Below are 24,756 nucleotides of genomic sequence, written 5' to 3' on the forward strand. Positions count from 1 at the left end.
CGGGGGGGTAGAGCTGGATATCATTAGCACGTGTGAAAATTGGTCTCAAGCCTGCAAATATGTCACTGAGTGACAGCAAGTAGATAGAGGAGAAAGCAGAGGATAAATCCTTTGGCAACTCCACAGATGTCTGTGCAGGAAGGGAAGATGGATCACTGCTGCATATGTACTGGCTGTTCCCGTAAGTAGGGATGGAACCAAGCCAGTGCAGTTTCATGAGATGCACTACAGAGCAGAAGAATGGTGTGGTCAACGATATTGAACTCTGCAGCGAGATCGAGGAGGATGAGGAGAAATAAAACACTACAATCACAAAAGACATCATTCAGAACTATGGTTAGGGTTGTTTCACTGGTGCGAAAAGAACAGAAGCTGGGCTGGAGGGATTCGAGCAAGTAATTTTGGGAAACACGCGCAGCAGTGCTGGGAAGTGACAAAATGTTCAAGGACCTTGGGAACGAGGCTGAAAAAGTGAAATACACCAACTTCCGAGTGTCTTCATAACTAATTCCTCATCCATGGAAACACCTGGTGAATCTACCTTTTCCATTACTTTTATATTCCTATGATGGGGTGCCCCAAAACTGCACCCAACACTCAAACTGCAGGCCAACTTAAGTTCTTGTATAAGTTCAACATTACTTGCTAACTTCTGTATTCTATGCCTCGAACTACAAAATAAGGACTTTGTTTGCCTTTTTTATGGTATACAGGTTCTGCAGATAGCATCTTGCATCTGTAAAGTTTTATCCAGTCTCTTGGAATACATCAAAAGGTAAATAAGCATAATAGTATAATCCTTTGAGTAATGATGGCAACATACTAAACGAGCAGCCTCTTCCAACAACACTTGCTGATAAGCCAGAGAAAGGTCCAATTTAGAATATTTCTGTCCTCCAATAGCTGAGTAGATAGCAATTCGAGCTCAGGTACTGGATACTAAGGGGGTTGCAAATCCTGATTTATGGTGACTTTATAATCATCACCACAAATTTTAATAGCACTAGTGTAATAAACTGGATAGCCAGGTGGTGAAGCATAGAATACTAGAGCATGGTCTTCAGTTGCTTCCAAGCTCCACAGTCCACACACCATGATAAGCTCTCATGTAAATGGATATGAGAGTCCCCAATTGATATGCACCACCTGAATACAATTAACACTGATTGATATAAATCATCTGGATACAATTAACAACTAGATTCATGATTGTAAAAATAAAAGAGTCGGTGAATAACAATTAGCCCGATTCAGAATTTTTTTTTAAGAAAGTATACTTTACAGACTTGGATGAAAGAAATTCAGCATGGTATCTGTTTTTCCATCTCACAATTTACCTTCTATGCCAGGCACAGTCATACTGCACGGTGTGTCAAATACTGCATACTTCAATATTTAGTGTTCCTTTTTGGTCCTTCAATCTTTTTGCTAAATTAACTGTATAAGTGGCCATAAGCTTCTTCAAATAAAGCTCGGCTGTTAATTTCTCGTATTGTTTGAAGTAAGACCATGATCCTCATGCCATGAATTATAAGCACCACCTGTCCTGTGATATGATTTTAAAACAATTATATCTTGGAATGGATTTCTTATGAAAGGCTCTTCTAGAATAATGGGTAATGAAACTCCTGAGTCCAATACCATTACCAACTTTTATTCACAATTTTTAGGAGATAAAAAATTCTGATTTCACCAATTTAAAAATAAATCAATCCTTTTCCCAGCTGGATTTAATTTCACTACTAGAACCAAAACACTGACTTTCCTCTCTGCTAATAGCAATATTTTCTATTTTTTTTTAAAAAAGCAGTGATTTTCTGCACTTCTTACTTCCATTATACACTTGAATCCTCATTTTGCAAGGATTTTCTGCAAGTTTTGTTTTTCCTAAGTTTAGCTGGAACACTTTCTACTTATATGTCCAATTTTATTACTTGGATGATGCAGAAAGTCAAGAGAATGGAAGATTTCTTAGCAACATCTGCAATTTCATCTGCCATATGATATTTTTCCAGTTTGTTGATGGCAGAACCTTCTGAAAATTCCACATTGTTCCCATACGGATTTAATTCTGTATCTTTACTAACTTCAAATACATTCCCATCACCACTTTGCAGCAATTTTATTATTTTGTCAAGTCATGCAACATGCCGTCTCTTTTCCTGACTGTCAAAATGGCTCATTAACATAACCAAAAGATACAAAACTTGCCCGAGATATAACATGTAAAGCAGAGCTTAAATACAGAGCTCAGTGCTATGTACACAGTGGCCTTAGTATGCAACTTAACAGACTCATCCTTCAACATCATCTCCAAGAGGAAAGAGCATTGGCACTTCCCGATCATCTAGCCAAGATCAGGAACTCAATGAGGCAGAACACTGACACGGCCTCATCTACCATTGATAGTACAGTAGAAGATCATCATGACAGAGGCTTGACTGAAACACCATAGATAGTGACCTTTCTGTCCTTTTCAGCACATTTACACTTATTGCAGGAGAAAAATTATAAGCGGTCAGCCCATAGCTCAGTTGATACAATCCTCTGACTCAGGCGAGGGTTCTGAGTTCAAGCCCCACCCCAGAAACTTAAGCACATAATGTAGCCTGAAACTCCAGTGCAGTACACGGAATGCTGCACTGTTGAAGGTGCTGTCTTTTGAATGTGCCATTAAACCGAGGCCTCATCTGCCCTCAGGTGGATGCAACAGATCCCATGGCACTATTTGAAGAGCAGCGGAGTTCTCCCGCTGTCCTAGCCAATAGTTATCCCTCAACCATCATTAAAAACAGATTATGTGGTCATTATTTCATTGCGCAAATTGGCTGCTCCGTTTCCTAAATTACACAAGTGACTACACTTCAAAAGTACTTTAGGATGTTCTGAAGTCGTGAAAGGTGCTATATAAATGCAAGTGGTTCCTTTCTTGAGGCATAATATTTTATTACTGCTTATAATTATGTGAGCAAATGTGCATTTAATTCAAAATTACTATTGTAGATATAGTATTAGGGTAGTGGTGCGTCTTTGACACACACACACATTAGGTGCAACTACAATGGTCACTTTTACATGAATACAAAGATAAAATGGAGCAAATGTAATTTTATTTTAAAAGGTTTTACTGATATTCTTCATGTCTGATTACTCTTTTAAAAAAAAACTTGTATTTTTATAGCTGCTTATATCATCAAGACATCACCACAACTAATGAATTACTTCTGTATCCTGGAGGCTACAACCAATTGCACACGGCAAGGTCCCATAAACAGCAATGAAGATCAATTAATCTGTTTTCTGTGGTGGTGTTGGTTGAGGGAAGAATGTGCCATGGCATTTTTTTTTTTAAAAAACCTTAATAGGCAGGCTGGATAACATTTCACCTGAAAGACAGCACCTTTATTAATGCAGCATTCCCTCAGTACGACACTGAAATATCAGCCTATGCACTTTGTGGAGCTTGAATCCATAACCTTCTGACTCTGACCCAGAAGCGAGAATGCTACCAACCAAGCCCAGCTAGAACTTGCCATCATTGACTGGAGCACCATTTTTCTTCATAATCATTTGTCGTGTGGACTGGTTATCACGCACTAAAATTAAGCCCAAGTTCTGATGCCCTGTGCAAAATAGTCACACCAATGTGAGATATGACTGCACCAACGAAGCAACAAATCTTGAGGGACTGGGTCTCAACTTTTGAGACCTAGTAGCACTAGTGGGTTACACAAAGTATAAACGTTTTGCTGCAATAAAGCATTAAACTTTCCAACTTTTGATTGAATTTTAGAAACCATTAATAATCAAGGGCTTGAAACATTTGTCAACTACAGAGTGCCTCAAATAAGGAAACAAAAAGGTAATTACCAAAACATGTTTTTGTCCCAGCTATCAGATACTGTATTGAAATTGTACCATTTATACTACTAAATCTTGCAATTTTCTCTCAAAGTTACATTACTAAAACTCCCTTAAAAACTTTGAACTTAGAATTATAATTTTAATCTACAAACGCAAGATTGAATCGACAAATCAGCTCTGGAGCAGCGAGCTATTAGCTTACAGGGATGGGCTGTACAGGGGAGGGAAACCACATCATTTAAATATTAAAGAATACAGATTGTTCAAAAAAGGTCACTTAAAAACTAACCATTTATTGACAAATGCTCATTAAAACATTCAAAACAGCACATGCCTTTTTGTCTATTTCTGTGGGGATTCTATGGTACTGCATGACCCAGCATGCAAAACCAAAAAGCTGCTGGCAAGCAAGCACGCACGTTGGAACAGGAGGTAGGTAAGCAAAACTATATTTCCTTTTATATAAAAGATACCATAGACACACTTCCTACTTATTGCCTAAAACGGTTTTAAATCTCGCCACTTCACTGGTCAAATTTCATGGATCTAAAAAAACATTTGATGCACATCACAATAGCCGGTGTAGTTGTGCCTTGTCAAACAGAAATCCAACTGGGAGATTTATAACTACAGTTCCAACTGTAAAACATTATCTAGGCCTTAATGCTTCATTTAGATAGGCTATGTAATAACTTACAATACACAAATCATGTATATCCAAGTGTCACCATCATGATGATGTTCTAGTTCAGCATTACTCAGAGCTGGACCAATGAAATAGGCAGACAAAATAAACTAGAGAGCAATAGCAATAGCTGCTCTTCCTTTTTTTAAAAAAAGAGTTTGGATATAACAGAGGAACAGATATCAAATAAGATCTTAACTAGGAACAGGAACAGGAGTAGGCCATTTAGCCCATCGAGCCTGTTCAGCCATTCAATGAGATCATGGCTGATCTGTGACCTAAGTCCATATACCTGCCTTAGCCCCACATCCCTTAATATCTTTGGTTAACAAAAATCTATCAATCTCAGATTTAAAATGAACAATTGAGCTAGCATCAACTGCCGTTTGCGGAAAAGAGTTCCAAACTTCTACCACCCTTTGCACGTAGAAGTGTTTCCTAACTTCACTCCTGAAAGTCCTGGCTCTAATTTTTAGGCTATATCCCCAGTCCTAGAGTCCCCAACCAGCAGAAATAGTTTCTCTCTATCTACCCTATCAGTTCCCTTTAATATCTTGAAAACTTCGATCAAATCACCCCTTAAACTTCTAAATTCCAGGGAATACAACCCTAGTTTGTGCAATTTCCCCTCAATTTAACCCTTGGAGTCCAGGTATCATTCTAGTAAATCTACACTGCACTCCCTCCAAGGCCAATATATCCTTCCTAAGGTGCGGTGCCCAGAACTGAACACAATACTCCAGGTGTGGTCTAACCAGGGCTTTGTATAGCTGTAGCATAACTTCTACCCGCTTGTATTCTAATCCTCTAGACATAAAGACCAGCATTCCCTACCAATCACTATTTGTATTCTGCTTTTGAGATTACACAAGAATTAAAAATAGGTGATGCCACAGTACTGTTGTGTACATATCTTCAGAATTACAACTATATCCCAAGCTTGATTTGCACACAACTAAATATTCTTCTTCAAAAGCATGCTGGAAATCTGAAATAAAATCAGAAAATGCTGGAAATATTCAGCAAGTCAGGCAGCATCTGTGGAGGCAGAAACAGAGTTTACGTTTCAGGTCAATGACCTTTCATCAGAACTGGAAGTAGTTAAAAGAATTCACAGTTTTTAAGCAAGTACAGAGCCAGGCAAAGGATGGGAGGGAAGGAAAGAATAAAAGGGAAGGTCTGTGATATGGTGGAAGATAGGAGCCGAGCGGAGGGAGCGTCCGATAAAAGGCGGGATTTCAGAGCGCTGAGAACAGCGGAGAGGAGCCGAGCCGAGTGGAGGGAGCGTCCGATAAAAGGCGGGATTTCAGAGCGCTGAGAACAGCTGAGAGGAGCCGAGCCGAGCGGAGGGAGCGTCGGATAAAAGGCGGGATTTCAGAGCGCTGAGAACAGCTGAGAGGAGCCGAGCGGAGGGAGCGTCGGATAAAAGGCGGGATTTCAGAGCGCTGAGAACAGCTGAGAGGAGCCGAGCGGAGGGAGCGTCGGATAAAAGGCGGGATTTCAGAGCGCTGAGAACAGCTGAGAGAGGAGCCGAGTGGAGCGGAGGGAGCGTCCGATAAAAGGCGGGATTTCAGAGCGCTGAGAACAGCTGAGAGGAGCCGAGCCGAGCGGAGCTGCGACCGAGTTCGAAGTGACGTCACGAATCAGATCGGGACGCAACACAGGGGAGGCACCTGATTGGTGAGTAGGTTCAGGTGAGTATTTCTACTTATCTACAGTAACTGAAGTAAAAAGAAAGGTAAGGTCTGCAGGTCTTATAGGAAGTAGCGTTTTTTTTTAGTGAATCAAGGTCCCTAGTGCAGTTAACATTCTCTAAATTAAGAACAATTTAAAGAAGTAAACTCCTTAAAGGGAGTGGTGAGTAGTTTTTCTTTCCTTTTTTTTCTCTTGACATTGTCGTTGTTGTTAAGCTAATTTAGGGGTTAAGACATGGCAGGAGATCCCACAGCCGTGTCATGTTCCTCTTGTGGGATGTGGGAATTCAGGGATCCTTCCTGTGTCCCTGATTCCTTCACCTGCGGGAAGTGTGTCCAGCTGCAGCTATTGTTTGACCGCTTGACGGCTCTGGAGCTGCGGATGGACTCACTTTGGAGCATCCGCGATGCTGAGAAAGTCGTGGATAGCACGTTCAGTGAGTTGGTCACACCGCAGATAAAAATTACTGAGGGAGATAGTGAATGGGTGACCAACAGACAGAGGAAGAGTAGGAAGGCAGTGCAGGGGTCCCCTGCGGTCATCTCCCTCCAAAACAGATATACCGTTTTGGATACTGTTGGGGGAGATGGCTCACCAGGGGAAGGTGGCAGTGGCCAGGTTCATGGCACCGTGGCTGGCTCTGCTGCACAGGAGGGCAGGAAAAAGAGTGGCAGAGCTATAGTGATAGGGGACTCGATTGTAAGGGGAATAGACAGGCGTTTCTGCGGACGCAACCGAGACTCCAGGATGGTATGTTGCCTCCCTGGTGCAAGGGTCAAGGATGTCTCGGAGCGGCTGCAGGACATTCTGGAGGGGGAGGGTGAACAGCCAGTTGTCGTGGTGCATATAGGCACCAACGATATAAGTAAAAAACAGGATGAGGTCCTACAAGCTGAATTTAGGGAGTTAGGAGTTAAACTAAAGAGTAGGACCTCAAGGGTAGTAATCTCAGGATTGCTACCAGTGCCACGGGCTAGTCAGAGTAGGAATGACAGGATAGCTAGGATGAATACGTGGCTTAAGAGATGGTGCAAGAGGGAGGGATTCAAATTCCTGGGACATTGGAACCGGTTCTGGGGGAGGTGGGACCAGTACAAATTGGACGGTCTGCATCTGGGCGGGACTGGAACCAATGTCCTAGGGGGAGTGTTTGCCAGTGCTGTTGGGGAGGGTTTAAACTAATATGGCAGGGGGATGGGAACCGATGCAGGAAGTCAGTGGGAAATAAAGTGGTGACAGAAACAAAAGGCAGTAAGGGAGAGTGTACAGAACATGACCGGACAGATGGTCTGAGAAAGCAGGGCAAAGACCAAGGGAAGTCTAGATTAAACTGCATTTATTTCAATGCAAGAAGTCTGATGGGCAAGGCAGATGAACTCAGGGCATGGATGGGTACATGGGACTGGGATGTTATAGCTATTACTGAAACATGGCTAAGGGAGGGGCAGGACTGGCAGCTCAATGTTCCAGGGTACAGATGCTATAGGAAAGATAGAGCAGGAGGTAAGAGAGGAGGGGGAGTTGCGTTCTTGATTAGGGAGAACATCACGGCAGTAGTGAGAGGGGATATATCCGAGGGTTCGCCCACTGAGTCTATATGGGTAGAACTGAAAAATAAGAAAGGAGAGATCACTTTGATAGGATTGTACTACAGACCCCCAAATAGTCAACGGGAAATTGAGGAGCAAATATGTAAGGAGATTACAGACAGCTGCAAGAAAAATAGGGTGGTAATAGTAGGGGACTTTAACTTTCCCAACATTGACTGGGACAGCCATAGCATTAGGGGCTTGGATGGAGAGAAATTTGTTGAGTGTATTCAGGAGGAATTTCTCAATCAGTATGTGGATGGCCCGACGAGAGAGGGGGCAAAACTTGACCTCCTCTTGGGAAATAAGGAAGGGCAGGTGACAGAAGTGTTAGAGAGGGATCACTTTGGGACCAGTGATCATAATTCCATTAGTTTTAAGATAGTTATGGAGAAGGATAGGTCTGGCCCAAAAGTTAAAATTCTAAATTGGGGCAAGGCCAATTTTGATGGTATTAGACAGGAACTTTCAGAAGTTGATTGGGAGAGTCTGTTGGCAGGCAAAGGGACGTCTGGTAAGTGGGAGGCTTTCAAAAGTGTGTTAACCAGGGTTCAGGGTAAGCACATTCCTTATAAAGTGAAGGGCAAGGCTGGTAGAAGTAGGGAACCTTGGATGACTCGGGAGATTGAGGCCCTAGTCAAAAAGAAGGAGGAGGCATATGACATGCATAAGCAGCTGGGATCAAGTGGATCCCTTGAAGAGTATAGAGATTGCCGGAGTAGAGTTAAGAGAGAAATCAGGAGGGCAAAAAGGGGATATGAGATTGCTTTGGCAGATCAGGCAAAGGTGAATCCAAAGAGCTTCTGCAAATACATAAAGGGCAAAAGGGTAACTAGGGAGAGAGTAGGGCCTCTTAAGGAACAACAAGGTCATCTATGTGCGGAACTACAAGAGATGGGTGAGATCCTAAATGAATACTTCGCATCGGTATTTACGGTTGAGAAAGGCATGGATGTTAGGGAACTTGGGGAAATAAATAGTGATGTCTTGAGGAGTGTACATATTACAGAGAGGGAGGTGCTGGAAGTCTTAACGCGCATCAAGGTAGATAAATCTCCGGGACCTGATGAAATGTATCCCAGGACGTTATGGGAGGTTAGGGAGGAAATTGCGGGTCCCCTAGCAGAGATATTTGAATCATCCACCGCTACAGGTGAGGTGCCTGAAGATTGGAGGGTAGCAAATGTTGTGCCTTTGTTTAAGAAGGGCGGCAGGGAAAAGCCTGGGAACTACAGACCGGTGAGCCTGACATCTGTAGTGGGTAAGTTGTTAGAGGGTATTCTGAGGGACAGGATCTACAGGCATTTGGAGGGGCAGGGACTAATTAGGAACAGTCAGCATGGTTTTGTGAGAGGAAAATCATGTCTCACGAATTTGATTGAGTTTTTTGAAGGGGTAACCAAGAAGATAGATGAGGGCTGTGCAATGGACGTGGTCTACATGGACTTCAGCAAAGCCTTTGACAAGGTACCGCATGGTAGGTTGTTGCATAAGGTTAAATCTCATGGGATCCAAGGTGAGGTAGCCAATTGGATACAAAATTGGCTTGACGACAGAAGACAGAGGGTGGTTGCAGAGGGTTGTTTTTCAAACTGGATGCCTGTGTCCAGCGGTGTGCCTCAGGGATCGGTGCTGGGTCCGCTGTTATTTGTTATTTATATTAATGATTTGGATGAGAATTTAGGAGGCATGGTTAGTAAGTTTGCAGATGACACCAAGATTGGTGGCATTGTGGACAGTGAAGAAGGTTATCTAGGATTGCAACGGGATCTTGATAAATTGGGTCAGTGGGCCGATGAATGGCAGATGGAGTTTAATTTAGATAAATGTGAGGTGATGCATTTTGGGAGATCGAATCGGGCCAGGACCTACTCCGTTAATGGTAGGGCGTTGGGGAGAGTTATAGAACAAAGATCTAGGAGTACAGGTTCATAGCTCCTTGAAAGTGGAGTCACAGGTGGGTAGGGTGGTGAAGAAGGCATTTGGCATGCTTGGTTTCATTGGTCAGAACATTGAATGCAGGAGTTGGGATGTATTGTTGAAGTTGTACAGGACATTAGTAAGGCCACACTTGGAATACTGTGTACAGTTCTGGTCACACTATTATAGAAAGGATATTATTAAACTAGAAAGAGTGCAGAAAAGATTTACTAGGATGCTACTGGGACTTGATGGTTTGACTTATAGGGAGAGGTTAGACAGACTGGGACTTTTTTCCCTGGAGAGTAGGAGGTTTAGGGGTGATCTTATAGAAGTCTATAAAATAATGAGGGGCATAGATAAGGTAGATAGTCAAAATCTTTTGCCAAAGGTAGGGGAGTCTATAACGAGGGGGCATAGATTTAAGGTGAGAGGGGAGAAATACAAAAGGGCCCAGAGGGGCAATTTTTTCACTCAAAGGGTGGTGAGTGTCTGGAACGAGCTGCCAGAGGCAGTAGTAGAGGCGGGTACAATTTTGTCTTTTAAAAAGCATTTGGACAGTTACATGGGTAAGATGGGTATAGAGGGATATGGGCCAAGTGCAGGAAATTGGGACTAGCTTAGTGGTATAAACTGGGCGACATGGACATGTTGGGCCAAAGGGCCTGTTTCCATGTTGTAACTTCTATGATTCTATGACAAAAAGGATGATGGTGCAAGGCAAGGAGGGTGGTAATAGGACAAGTAAAGAAATGAAAGATGGGTCTAGAGAAGCTGTAAATAGCAACAGCAGAACCATAACCAGCACCTGCTGTCCGAAAAAAATGGGAGCAGTGGTTATGATCTGAAATTATTGAAATCAATGTGGAGTCCAGAAAGTTGTTAAGTGCCTCATCGAAAGTGATATTTACTCAACCAGGCAAGCATCTTTGCCATGTGGTCACTTCTTTTCGTGTGACTTTTAGGTCAGCCATGCATGTAATCTTTTCCAAAACCATTAATGCACGAATAGCCTCAAGTCGTGCAAATTGCTTTATTGTAAATCTGGATTTGCTTTTATTATATCCAGCCATTTGGAGGACGGCTCATCACCTGGATCCCTTTTGGCAAATAAATACTATAGTTCAAGAGTTATAATTAATAAATTAACTGAACAAGACAAAGAGAATTTTTGTTTCGTTTAAGCCTTGATGCTATAGTCTGGAGAAAAGTTACAAATATTCCATTTAAAGAAAATATTGTGAAACACACAATTTGGCACCTGTTTGTCACATTTTCTATATTCTCCATGAATTCTAAAAAGCCACTTAAAATGAAATCCACCTTTTGGGTTTCTCAAGTTGAAATGTTAGACTTAGTTTTCTCGTTCACCACATCCTCAGCCCTACAAACTATTGGTGCTGAAAATAAGATCGTAACAAAACACTGCCAGCAACCCAACTGGCCATAGGACTGAAGCACTTCGTACATAAACTTTGATTTTGTGGCTCCCATCACTTGATTTTTTTTGTATGGCCGGGGGGCGGAAACGGTGTGTAAGAAGAGAAAGAGGAGCAGAGCAAAGTTAAAATTGCACATGTAGCAACATGCCACATGCACAAGCCAATGCTAGACATGTTCCAGTTAAATTTTAAACTTTCTAACCATGGTAGATTTACCTGTACCAACATCACTGCTGACCAAAACAAACTTAGACTGCTTCACTGACACTTGGTGGTCGGAGCTTGCAACTACATGCTTCCACCCTAACCACGTCAAAGAGGCCACCCCCGACAGACAGGCCCTGCGAATACACAGGATCTGCTCAGACGAGGAGGAACATGATGGACACCTACAGACGCTGAAAGACGCCCTCGTAAGAATGGGATATGACACTCGACTCGTCGATCGACAGTTCCGACGGGAACACCTCGCTAAGGCCACCCCACGCCTCCACTACTCGCCTGCAAACAGCCACCTAACTTCAAACAGACCATCGTTCGCAGCAAATTACCCAGCTTTCAGGAGAACAGCGTCCACAACACCACACAACCCTGCCACGGCAAACTCTGCAAGACATGCCAGATCATCGACACAGATACCACCATCACACGAAAGGACACCACCCACCAGGTACACGGTTCATACCCCTGTGACTCGGCCAACGTTGTCTACGTCATACGTTGCAGGAAAGGATGCCCCGGAGCATGGTACATCGGCGAGACCATGCAGACACTGCGACAACAGATGAACAGACACCGTGCAACAATCGCCAGACAGGAGGGTTCCCTCCCAGTCGGGGAACACTTCAGCAGTCAAGGACATTCAGCCTACGATCTTCGGGTCAGCGTTCTCCAAGGTGGCCTTCGAGACACACGACAACGCAAAATCGTCAAGCAGAAATTGATAGCCAAGTTCCGCACCCATGAGGACGGCCTCAACCGGGATCTTGGGTTCATGTCACGCTACATGTAACCCCACCAGCGGAAAAAAAGTTATTTGTTTTTAATACAACTGGACATTCTCTCTCTCTCTCTCTGCCTTTCGGGTCTCTTTCTCTCGCTCTCTGTCTTTGTAATCTGACCCATTGTGTATTCAGTATACTGGGATGTCATGTTTTCCGTGGCTAACCTGTCTGAACACCAACGACACCGTTGATTGCTGTGATCGTCTCCCAGCCGAGATGTGATAGGGGGCAGTTGGAAAGATTATCTGTAATCACCAGGCACTGTTCTCTGACTATATATGCTATGCGTTTTTAGAACCCTTCACTCACCTGACAAAGGAGGTAAGCTCTGAAAGCTTGTGATTTAAAATAAAACTGTTGGACTATAACCTGGTGTTGTGCAAGTCCTTACATTTGTCCACCCCAGTCCATCACCGGCATCTCCACATTATGCTTTTTGGGTTGTACCTCTCAATGGACTATAGAGCTGCTGTTTTTTTAACAACTAACGTTACATGACATTTGACATTAGAGAAACTACCACATTAGTACCTACAGGCATAACAGGTACTGCAGCTCAAAGATGATGCTATTATAAATGGGTGTTCTCATTGGGTTGGTACGACAGTTTTTTCAATGCAATGTGACATGGAATGTTGTGCCCCACTCACTAATTTTGATAATAGGTTTGCTTTCCAATTTGAAGTTAACATCATGATTAAAAGATGTAACTTTACTTACACCCTGATGAATATCACTCAGGGCACATTTTTCATCCTTTCTTAAAAGAAAAGAACAATTTTAACATCCTATATATCCAATGTCTCAATGTACAAGTATACATGAACAAGAAGAGTGATGGGGAAGAGGTGGTGATTTTTAGTACAAAGGATTAAATTACAAGGCTGGATGGCATAGACTAGGCTTGTATTCCCTTGAATATAGAAGATTATGGGGTGATCTAATTGGAGGTATTTAAGATGATCAAAGGAGTTGATGTTTCTCTGTCTACCCTATTTCCTCTGGTGGGGGAGTCCAGAACAAGGAGGCATAGCCTTAAATAAGAGCTAGGCCGTTCAGGGGTGATGTCAGAATGCACTTCTTCACACAAAGGGTAGTGGAAATCTGGAACTCTCTCCCCTAAAAAGCTGTTGAGACCAGGTCAAGTGAAAATTTCAAAGCTGAGATTGAGTGATTTTTGTTGGGCTAGGGTATTAAAGGTTACAGAACGAAGGTGGGTAGATGTAGTTAAAATACAGATCAGCCATGATCTAACTGAATGGCAGAACAGGCTCGAGGGGCTGAATGGCATACTCCTGTTCCTAGATTGTTCTTTGTAAGGACAACTATAAATATTGCACATCAGCCATTTTAAATTAGCAATCCATAGAATAGAGCCAGATGTAAGCTCAATGCTACTTAGTGTTCTTTATTACACTCCTAAACAATAACATATCACATTACATTGAAACTACATCACAAAAACAGGCCATTCGGCCCAACTGGTCTATGCCTCCCTGCTTCATCTAATCCTATTAGGATACCTTTCTATTCCTTTCACCCTCATGTGCCTATCTAGCTTCCCCTTAAATGCATTTATGCTATTTGCCTCAACTACTCCTTGTTGTAGTGCGTTCCACATTCTTTGGGTAAAGAAGTTTCTCCTGAATTCACTATTGGATTTATTACCTCTAGTTTTGGATTCCCCCACAAGAATCATAGAAAGGTTACAGCACAGAAGGCGGCCATTCGGCCCATCGAGTCCGCACCGGCTCTATGCAAGAGCAATCCAACTAGTACCAATCTCCCTATCACCATAGCCCTGCAAATTTTTCCTTTCAAGTACTTATCCAGTTCCTTTTTGAAGGCCATGATTGAATCTGCCTCCACTACCTCCTCACGAGTGGAAACATTTTCTCTACATCTACTCTATCAAACCCTATCATTATCTTAAAGACCTCGATTAGGTCATTCCTCAGCCTTCTCTTTTCTAGAGAAAAGAGCCTCAGCCTGTTCAGCTTTTCCTGATAAGGATATCCTCTCAATTCCGGTATCATCCTTGCAAATCTTTTTTGCACCTTCTCCAATGCCTCTATATCCTTTTTATAATATGGAAACAAGAATTGTGCACAGTACTCCAAGTGTGGTCTAACCAAGATTCTATACAAGTTTAACATAACTTCTTAGCTTTTCAATTCTATCCCTCTACAAATGCACACTAGTGCTTGATTTGCCTTTTATAACCTTCTTCATTACTTTCAGTGATTTGTGTATCTGTACCCCTAGATCCCTTTGCTCCTTTATTCCATTTAGACCCTTAATATCTAAGCAGTATGTGGCCTGCTAAATTATTCCTAGTGGAGATCAGAGTATGTATTTTAATACTGTGCTGTAAAGTTCAGTGAGTGGCTTTAATCTACTCGGGACTTCTCTAACAATGGATGTAATAGCAGACATCAGCAAATGAATTTTGTCATTATTAAATTACATTGAAAAATTACATTTACAATCACTAAGTTTTATCAAGTGATAAAGATAACTAGAAAATAGAGAACACTCTTCTAAGTCCCATCTCCTCCATTCCACCCAGAGATTATTAATAAAGGAAGACATTGTCTTATGTTATCAGCATAATTATTCCAACCCACAAAACAGCTTATGTACACAGGAACACAAACCAAAAAGACATCTTGGAAAAGCAGCTGTAGAAGGCAATGTAAAAGGGTTAGATCAGTATGTGGGTCCTTGATAGAAGTTTGTTGTATTCTTTGGCATAATGTAATCAGCTTATTTTCTTTTCACTCTGCATGCAATGCAGCTTAAGAAACACAGAAATAAAAAAAAACGACAAACAATTTGACTCCCACGTTTCAGAACTGATCTATTGACATTGCTGAATAAGTGGGATGGGATTTTTATTCTGGCTGAAGGTGGCAGCTGCACGAACTCAAGACAAATAATGCCACATCAATAACACTTGACAACATAATGGAGAGTCTTGCAAGGTAACACAGCCTTTTAAATTCCAATCTTTCAAAACTAGAACTGTACTTCAGCCCATTGGGTTAAACCCTGGGAATTTAATATTTTTGAAATGACAAATACAAAACTAGAAGAAATGCAAAAATATTGTGCCTCTGTGCAGCAATGGCTGAGCTGAAATTACGTGAGCCCAACCTAGTGTTAATCATTAGAAGTCAGACTACAAACAAAGTAAACCCCGGAGATTTTGTGCAACGTTAACGATCACAAATTTCTGCTCTTTCTTTGGCGACAGGAGTGTAGCAGCAGAACATTTATTTTGTGAGACTGGACGAAATAAACTTCCTAGTTCCTTAACTAAATAAAGTTAAGTAACCACCAAGAGATTGGAGTCTGGGTAGTGCACTCTCCCTAATTTACACCCCGTACCCCTGCCCAGGCCTGCCACTTTGTCTAGTCCCAGTCTTCTATTATTCTTCCTGATAAGTTTTTCTTGCTCTTCCTGTATGTACCACACTCCCAGTGCTTCCATTACCCTCATGCTGCACCCCCTCCCCCAGCACAGGCCTCAGCATCTCTCCACTTACGAAGACAGGATCACTTCCAGTTGGACAAAAAAAAAACCCCAACGGAAGCCTCTGCAGGGATGAATAGCAGAAATTCATCCAATGCACCCAATGCGCAGGATTAATTTCTAAGGGACACTCTTCCTCCCATCAAAAAGTTAATTGCATTTAAATATATATTTTCTTCAATGTCATATGATAATATACACCACTAAGCTGGACTGAAAACCATAACATTCAATTTTATTTTGAGGAAAATAATATCCTTGTTTCTTGCTACACCACTTTTTTAAGCCCAGAAATTACCATCAGCAATATTATGATGTTCCCTTACTTGCTATTTTTATGTAGGCATCACCCACTTATATTAATTCAGGTTCTTAAAATTCACATGAACACATTAAGTTTTCATTCACTTATATCACCAATATAATTTTTAGGCTTTGGTCTCAAAGTGATAATATATTTGAAGTATGTTAAAAAAGCTCAATCATTTGGACAAATCCAATCCGGCCAATTACCGCCCCATTAGTCTACTCTCAATCATCAGCAAAGTGATGGAAGGTATCGTCGACAGTGCTATCAAGCAGCACTTACTCACCAATAACCTGCTCACCGATGCTCAGTTTGCGTTCGACCAGGACCACACTGCTCCAGACCTCATTACAGCCTTGGTCCAAACATGGACAAAAAAGCTGAATTCCAGAGGTGAGGTGAGAGTGACTGCCCTTGACATCAAGGCAGCATTTGACCGAGTGTGGCACCAAGGAGCCCTAGTAAAATTGAAGTCAATGGGAATCAGGGGGAAAACTCTCCAGTGGCTGGAGTCATACCTAGCACAAAGATGGTAGTGGTTGCTGGAGGCCAATCATCTCAGCCCCAGGACATGGCTGCAGGAGTTCCTCAAGGCAGTGTCCTAGGCCCAACCATCTTCAGCTGCTTCATCAATGACCTTCCCTCCATCATAAGGTCAGAAATGGGGATGTTCGCTGATGATTGCACAGTGTTCACTTCCATTCGCAACCCCTCAGATAACGAAGCAGTCCGAGCCCGCATGCAACAAGACCTGGACAACATCCAGGCTTGGGCTCATAAGTGGCAAGTAACATTCGCGCCAGACAAGTGCCAGGCAATGACTATCTCCAACAAGAGAGTGTCTAACCATCTCCCCTTGACATTCAATGGCATTACCATCGCCAAATCCCCCAACATCCTGGGAGTCACCATTGAACAGAAACTTAACTGGACCAGCCATATAAATACTGTGGCTACGACAGCAGGTCAGAGGCTGGGTATTCTGCAGCGAGTGACTCACCTCCTGACTCCCCAAAGCCTTTCCACCATCTACAAGGCACAAGTCAGGAATGTGATGGATGAGTGCCTGGATGAGTGCAGCTCCAACAACACTCAAGAAGCTCGACACCATCCAGAACAAAGCAGCCCGCTTGATTGGCACCCATCCACCACCCTGAACATTCACTCCTTTCACCACCGACGCACTGTGGCTGCAGTGTGTACCATCCACAGGATGCACTGCAGCAACTCGCCAAGGCTTCTTCGACAGCACCTCCCAAACCCGCGACCTCTACCACCTAGAAGGACAAGAGCAGCAGGTACATGGGAACACCACCACCTGCACGTTCCCCTCCAAGTCACACACCATCCTGACTTGGAAATATATCGCCGTTCCTTTATCGTCACTGGGTCAAAATCCTGGAACTCCCTTCCTAACAGCACTGTGGGAGAACCTTCACCACACGGACTGCAGCGGTTCAAGAAGGCGGCTCACCACCACCTTCTCAAGGGCAATTAGGGATGGGCAATAAATGCTGGCCTTGCCAGCGACGCCCACATCCCATGAATGAATAAAAAAAAGAAATTGGTACACAGCATCAAAATCTTGATCAGAAGATGACTGCTTTCAGCACCTTGACCTCATGTTATTTGCCATCTTCCAGTTTTGCAGCCAGGAGCTCGTGTACCTTTCTGGATTCCACAAGGGAAGAGGTGGTCCATTCAGGTTCATAACTTGAAACTTGCCCTTTTTGATACAAGGAGTCTGCTCTATTGTTATTTCACTTCTGTGTCATAATTATTCTGCCCCTTCATTAATATGTAACTCTCCAAAATTGCAACTTGATTAAAATTAAAATTTGCTCACTAAGCTACACTATGTAGTTTCATCTGAAAAAGTATTCAATGACAGCCATGCATTCCAGCAAGGGCTAGAACAGTCAAGGACAAGATGTTCCTAAACCATTCATCAGATATTACATTTTATGGCATTTTTACTTTTTCATATTTTTGGATTCAAAGTAATCATTGACCAATCCAAAAGGCAATCCCTACATCCCAGAGTGCATTTACTTCCCCAGATATTTACATAATTTTTTAATGCCTCAGGATTGAGCAAAGGGCTCTTAATTTTTTCAGCTTAATGATTTTATCACATGGCCTGATGACCTTCCTGACTTTGGAAGGCAGCACAATAAGACTATAACATAGGTTTTAGGGGGAGAAAAAAGGATTGGGGGGGGGGGGGGGAAGAGAAGAGAAAGGGAGAATAAAGTCAAGAGGAAAGTCATTTGCTGGGGCAGGAGCAGAATGAAATAAACAATCCAAGTACCAGGACAGTCTCTTTTGCATATCTTGGGTAAAAGATAGAAACCATCCAACTATATAAAAAGAATCTAATGGCACAGATAAAGTGAACCCAGAATACTACTTTGTTTGCCAGGTCACTTGGCTAGGAGGACAATAATATAAATTAGTAAAAATCTTAGGAGAAACACACAAACACTTGGAATGATCTACCAGATCAGGTAAACACAGCTGGATGCTAGACTGGGTAAGCTGATATGCTGGACTGACAAACTCTTTGATTTCTGATGTCCTTATATGGTCTGTTTATCTACATAACAGTAATTTGTTTTATGTGAAGTTCTTTGAGAAGTTAAAGGCACTTTAGAATTATATGTTTTATCTTAAAAGGAAAGCTACACTGCCCAGCATCCCTTGCACATCACATAATTAGCACGAAAGTCTAATCGCATTGCTCTCTTAAAAAAGTGTACAGTAGCCACTGTAGACTCTTCTTGCTGGGAGCTATGAACTGATTATTAGATGTCCTATTGGCTGCTATGACTCTTAAAGAAGATAAATTCAATTTTTAGGTAAGAAAAAAAATGAAAAAAAGGTTTTAAAAAATGGGAGTATTTTAGTCTTACCCATCCATTGTCCCATTGTTCTTCAAAATGAGCTTACAAGCAAAATGCTTTGGATCAATAAAACTCTTGCAACACAAACATACGGCGACTGCACAATGTGTAATTATATATTACACCCACTAGTACTGATCGGCCTCTATAATCTTATCCTTCATATTTATTTATCCATCCATCACACATCTTAAATCAGTGATGTCAATTACAGTGGCTGGTTAACATATTGGCTTAGACTAAATTTTCAAGATCAGCATTATTACATATAATTTTCATTTACTTGTGGATCGTGATTAAAAAGCAATAAATGTGTAAACCAATCTTCGGCAAAATGCTGACATTAATGAGCTGGTAAGTACTCAGAATCCAAGAGGAAGCTCTTTTGATTAACACAGGAGCAAGTGCTCCCCACCGAGCAGCACTAAATCAAAACTCCTCATTCAAATCACACAAACCATCCTGCGCCAACACCACTCACTCCCCGCACGTCGTATTTATTCTCTTCCCCCACTCCCCTCCTCCCAAATCTTTCCTCTGGTTTTGCTGAATCAGGAAAATAGGCAAAATTCACGTCGACCAATTTGGTCTCCGTTCTCCAAAGAATTTGTCCCAAACATCAAAAGGGCTGTGGCGCCCTCAAGACAATAGAGCTGGAAATCGGAGACCCTTGCAAGAGCCTTCGCCCATTGACTCGCAGCATTTTAGCATAAACAGCGAGTCGTTCGTTTAATACACGGGAAAAAAAAATAATGAATGTCCGTCCTTTTGTTTTAAAAACAACAAAAAAAACTGCCAGATTACTTGAGCGACCGTTATCTTTTATCCGCAAACCCTTAACAATTCGTTCTGCGTCACACAAAAAAGTTCGATCACAACCGTTTCCATCACATCCACGAGAGGAACAGCTCGAATTACTGCCGGAGCGGTTACATTTTCAGGCTGATTTACCTTGTTCCGCACTTCGGCAGTCAACCCGTACGCGGGACCTTTGTTAAAATGAGCCATTGTGTTTTGAGGAGGGGGCGGGGGTAAGGGAGGGAGAGGGGGGGGGGAAAAGAGACTGAATGGAGCGGACGGAAGGTTCTAGAGACCCGGCGGGGGTTGCACGGTGGAAGGTTCTAGAGACCCGGCGGGGGTTGCACGGTGGAAGGTTCTAGAGACCCGGCGGGGGTTGCACGGTGGAAGGTTCTAGAGATCCGGCGGGGGTTGTCGACGGCTGTAACGTTCCAACCTGGAGCTCGCTCGCTCGCAGCACCGGCTCCTCGTGCGGACACCGCCTCTCATCAATCACCAGGCGAACCACACTGCACAGGCTGCACCGCACGATTGGAGCAGCAACCCAACCAATCGGCTTTCCAGCCGCCTTTTGTTTCGCCCTGGAAGCCCCCGCGGGTTGGCAGCCTGCCACCAAACAACAGCCACTCCCACCGGGTCCTTGGGGGGGGGGGGGGGGGGGAGGATGAGGAGCGAGCCCTCCTCCTCCTCCTCCTCCTCTCCCAACACCCCCCCTGAGGGGACAGAGAACAGTCCAGGAGTCCCGGGGGGGCAGCCAGCAGCGGGCTGCAAGCCCCCTTTTCCCTGGCAGTAACAAAAGGAGGAGGAGGAGGAAGAGCCAGATAGCAAACCCCGATCCTGGGGACAAGGAACCGGGCAGCGAGCCCCTCGTGTGAGGACAGGAGAGAGAGAGAAAGGGAAATGATCTGTCCCCGGAGTTCAGGGTGTTCCCGGGGGTGGGGGAAGGTTTATTATTTAGGAATCTTATTCCCGATAGATCTTTGGTTCTGCTGGTTTTATTTTACTGACAAATACACTGGTTTATATGCTTTTCCTACGTGGCATTCGGAACAGAACTCCTTCGTTGCACATTTGAACCACAACACTGATCACAGCGGCTCATTGCTTTATGTATTTTCAGATTACGGAATATTCTTGTTAATTTCGCGTGTTCAAATGTTCACTATAGTCTAACATTCCTAAATAAACTTCAAATTGTTTTCATTGTAATAAATTTTGGAAATGAATGTGCTAAAACAGAATGCTGAACTATATTACTGGATGAGTAAAGTATAAATCAGAGTATGTCATGCTGAAACTATAGAGTGCTTTGGTTAGACAGCAGCTTGAGTGCTGTGTCCAGTGTTGGTCACCAAAACACAAGGAAGGTATTCAAGTCCTACAGGGAGACAGAGGACACTGATCCTTATTGTGAGCAATGCAGAGAAGACCAACAAGAACGATTCAGAGCAGAATGGTTGTCTATCTCTATCAAAACCTCTATCAAATCGTGAGAAAAGGTTAAAAAGTCAATCTCCAACCTAGAGAAAGAGGGTAACGGGGAATCTCCTCGAAGTTCATAAAACAATAAATAATAAGGAAAATTCTGGATATTACTTTAGGTAAAATGGGATAATAGGATCAGAGGTCATAAAAAAATGAAAAACACATAGTATCATAGTGGGCACAGCACAGGAGGAGGCCATTTGGCCCATCATGCCTGTGCCGGCCCTTTGAAAGAGCTTTCCAATTAGTCCCATTCCCCTGCTCTTTCCCCATAGCTCGGTAAATGTTTTCCCTTCTAGTATTTATCAAATTCCCTTTTGAAAGTTACTATTGAATCTGCTATCACCCTTTCAGGCAGTGCATTCCAGATCGTTACAACTGCGTAAAAAAATGTTTCCTCGTGTCGCCTCTGGCCCTTTTGCCGATCACCTTAAATCTGTGTCCCCTAGTTACCAACCCTTAATTTCTCCTTATTTACTCTATCAGAACAGTTCATGATTTTGAACACCTCTATCAAATCTCCCCTTAACCTTCTCTGTTCTAAGTAGAACAACCCCAGCTTCTCCAGTCTCTCCACATAACTGAAGTGCCTCATCCCTAAGACCATTCTAGTAAATCTTTTCTGCATCCTCTCTAAGGCCTTGACATCCTTTCTAAAGTGTGGTGTCCAGAATTGAACACAATACTCCAGCTGAGGCCTAACCAGTGTTTTTCAAAGGTTTAGCATAACTTCCTTGCTTTTTTACTCTATGCCTCTATTAATAAAGCCCAGGATCCCATATGCTTTTTTAACAGCCTTCTCACTTGTCTTGCCACCTTCAAAGATTTTGTATGTGCACCCCTGGGTCTCTCTGTTCCTGCACCCCCTTTAAAATTGTGCCATTTAGTTTATATTACCTCTCCTCATCCTTCCAAAATGTATCACTTCACACTTCTCTGTGTTAAAGTTCATCTGCCTTGTAACTGCCCATTTCACCAGTCTGCCTATGTCCTCCTAAAATCTGTTACTATCCTCCACATTGTTTACTACATTTCCGAGTTTCATGTAATCTGCAAATTTTGAAATTATACCCTCTATACCCAATTTCAGGTCATTAATACATATCAAAAAGAGCAGTGGTCCTAATACTGACCCCTGGGGAACATCATTGTATACTTCCCTCCAGTCTGAAAAACAACTGTTCACCAATACTCTCTGCTTTCTGTCCCTTAGCCAATTTTGTATTCAAGCTGCTGCTGGCCCTTTAATCCCATGGGCTTTAATTTTGCTAACAAGTCTATTATGTGGTACTTTATCATATGCCTTTTGAAAGTCTATATACTCATCAACCGCACTATCCTCATCAACCCTTTCCATTACTTCATTGAAGAACTCAATCAAGTTAGTTAAACATGATTTTCCTTTAACAAATCCGTGCTGATTTTCATTTATTAACCCATACTTATCGAAATGTCAATTAATTTTGTCCCGAATCATTGTTTCGAAAAGTTTCCCCACCACCGACGTTAGGCTGACTGGCCTGTAATTGCTGGGTTTATCCCTCTCCCCTTTATTGAACAGGGGTGTGACATTTGCAATCCTCCAGTGTTCCGGCACCGTCCCCATTTCTAAGGAGGATTGGAAGATTGTGGTCAGAGCCTCTGCAATTTCTACCCTAACTTCCCTCAGTAACTATGATGCACCCCATCTGGACCAGGTGACTTTTTTACTTTGAGTACCTCCAATCTTTTAAGTACCTCCTCTTTAGAAGAAATACCAGAAGGAACAACTTCACGCTGGAAAAAATTGTATTTATATACTGTTTTATTTCAACTTTTAGAAAGTTCTCCAAATGCCTCTTGTACAATAAACTACTATGAAACGCAGTTGCTGGCTTGGCAGCTATTTTACAATCCGCAGTGCAATATCTGAATCGTTAAAATTTAATCTTCTCCACGTCCTTCAAGAAGCAATGAAAATTTTGTTTCTCTCAGTTCTTTAAAGACAGTTGCTTCATGTATCTGGCTTAATCCATGAGGCGCTGTGGGCCATCAGCAGCAGCAGAATTGTATTCCAGCACAATCTGTAACCTCATGGCCCGGCATATTCCTCACTCTACCATTACCAACAAGCCAGGAGATCAACCCTGGTTCAATAAGGAGTGTAGAAGAGTATGCCAGGAGCAGCACCAGGCGTACCTAAAAATGAGGTGCCAATCTGGTGAAGCTACAACTCAGGACTACATGCATGCTAAACAGCGGAAGCAACATGCTATAGACAGAGTTAAGCGATTCCACAACCAACGGATCAGATCAAAGCTCTGCAGTCCTGCCACATCCAGCTGTGAATAGTGGTGGACAATTAAACAACTAACGGGAGGAGGAGGCTCTGTAAACATCCTCATCCTCAATGATGGCGGAGTCCAGCACATAGAATCATAGAAGTTTACAACATGGAAACAGGCCCTTCGGCCCAACATGTCCATGTCGCCCAGTTTATACCACTAAGCTAGTCCCAGTTGCCTGCACTTGGCCCATATCCCTCTCTACCCATCTTTCCCATGTAACTGTCCAAATGCTTTTTAAAAGACAAAATTATACCCGCCTCTACTACTGCCTCTGGCAGCTCGTTCCAGACACTCACCACCCTTTGAGTGAAAAAATTGCCCCTCTGGACCCTTTTGTATTTCTCCCCTCTCACCTTAAATCTATGCCCCCTCGTTATAGACTCCCCTACCTTTGGCAAAAGATTTTGACTATCTACCTTATCTATGCCCCTCATTATTTTATAGACTTCTATAAGATCACCCCTAAACCTCCTACTCTCCAGGGAAAAAAGTCTCAGTCTATCCAACCTCTCCCTGTATGTCAAACCATCAAGTCCCGGTAGCATCCTAGTAAATCTTTTCTGCACTCTTTCTAGTTTAATAATATCCTTTCTATAATAGGGTGACCAGAACTGTACACAGTATTCCAAGTGTGACCTAACTAATGTCTTGTACAACTTCAACAAGACATCCCAACTCCTGTATTCAATGTTCTGACCAATGAAACCAAGCATGCTGAATGCCTTCTTCACCACCCTATCCACCTGTGACTCCACTTTCAAGGAGCTATGAACCTGTACTCCTAGATCTCTTTGTTCTGTAACTCTCCCCAATGCCCTACCATTAACGGAGTAGGTCCTGGCCCAATTCGATCTACCAAAATGCATCACCTCACATTTATCTAAATTAAACTCCATCTGCCATTCATCGGCCCACTGGCCCAATTTATCAAGATCCCGTTGCAATCCTAGATAACCTTCTTCACTGTCCACAATGCCACCAATCTTGGTGTCATCTGCAAACTTACTAACCATGCCTCCTAAATTCTCATCCAAATCATTAATATAAATAACAAATAACAGCGGACCCAGCACCGATCCCTGAGGCACACCGCTGGTCACAGGCCTCCAATTTGAAAAACAACCCTCTACAACCACCCTCTGTCTTCTGTCGTCAATCCAATTTTGTATCCAATTGGCTACCTCACCTTGGATCCCGTGAGA

The 24,756-nt window shown here is 42.8% G+C and overlaps 1 protein-coding gene across 1 annotated transcript in view; it reads right to left on the reverse strand.

Annotated features, from left to right (window-relative positions):
• Positions 1 to 20,323, reverse strand: part of LOC137325173 (calponin-3-like) — a 55,151-nt gene extending 34,828 nt beyond the window's left edge. Inside the window, exon 1 of the mRNA XM_067989963.1 lies at positions 19,896 to 20,323. Coding sequence (XP_067846064.1) covers positions 19,896 to 19,952 — 57 coding nt within the window. The 5' untranslated portion in view covers positions 19,953 to 20,323. The remainder of the gene's footprint in view (positions 1 to 19,895) is intronic.
• Positions 20,324 to 24,756: the final 4,433 nt, after the last annotated feature.

The sequence above is a fragment of the Heptranchias perlo genome, chromosome 9, assembly GCF_035084215.1.
Source record: "Heptranchias perlo isolate sHepPer1 chromosome 9, sHepPer1.hap1, whole genome shotgun sequence".
NCBI lineage: Eukaryota > Metazoa > Chordata > Chondrichthyes > Hexanchiformes > Hexanchidae > Heptranchias > Heptranchias perlo.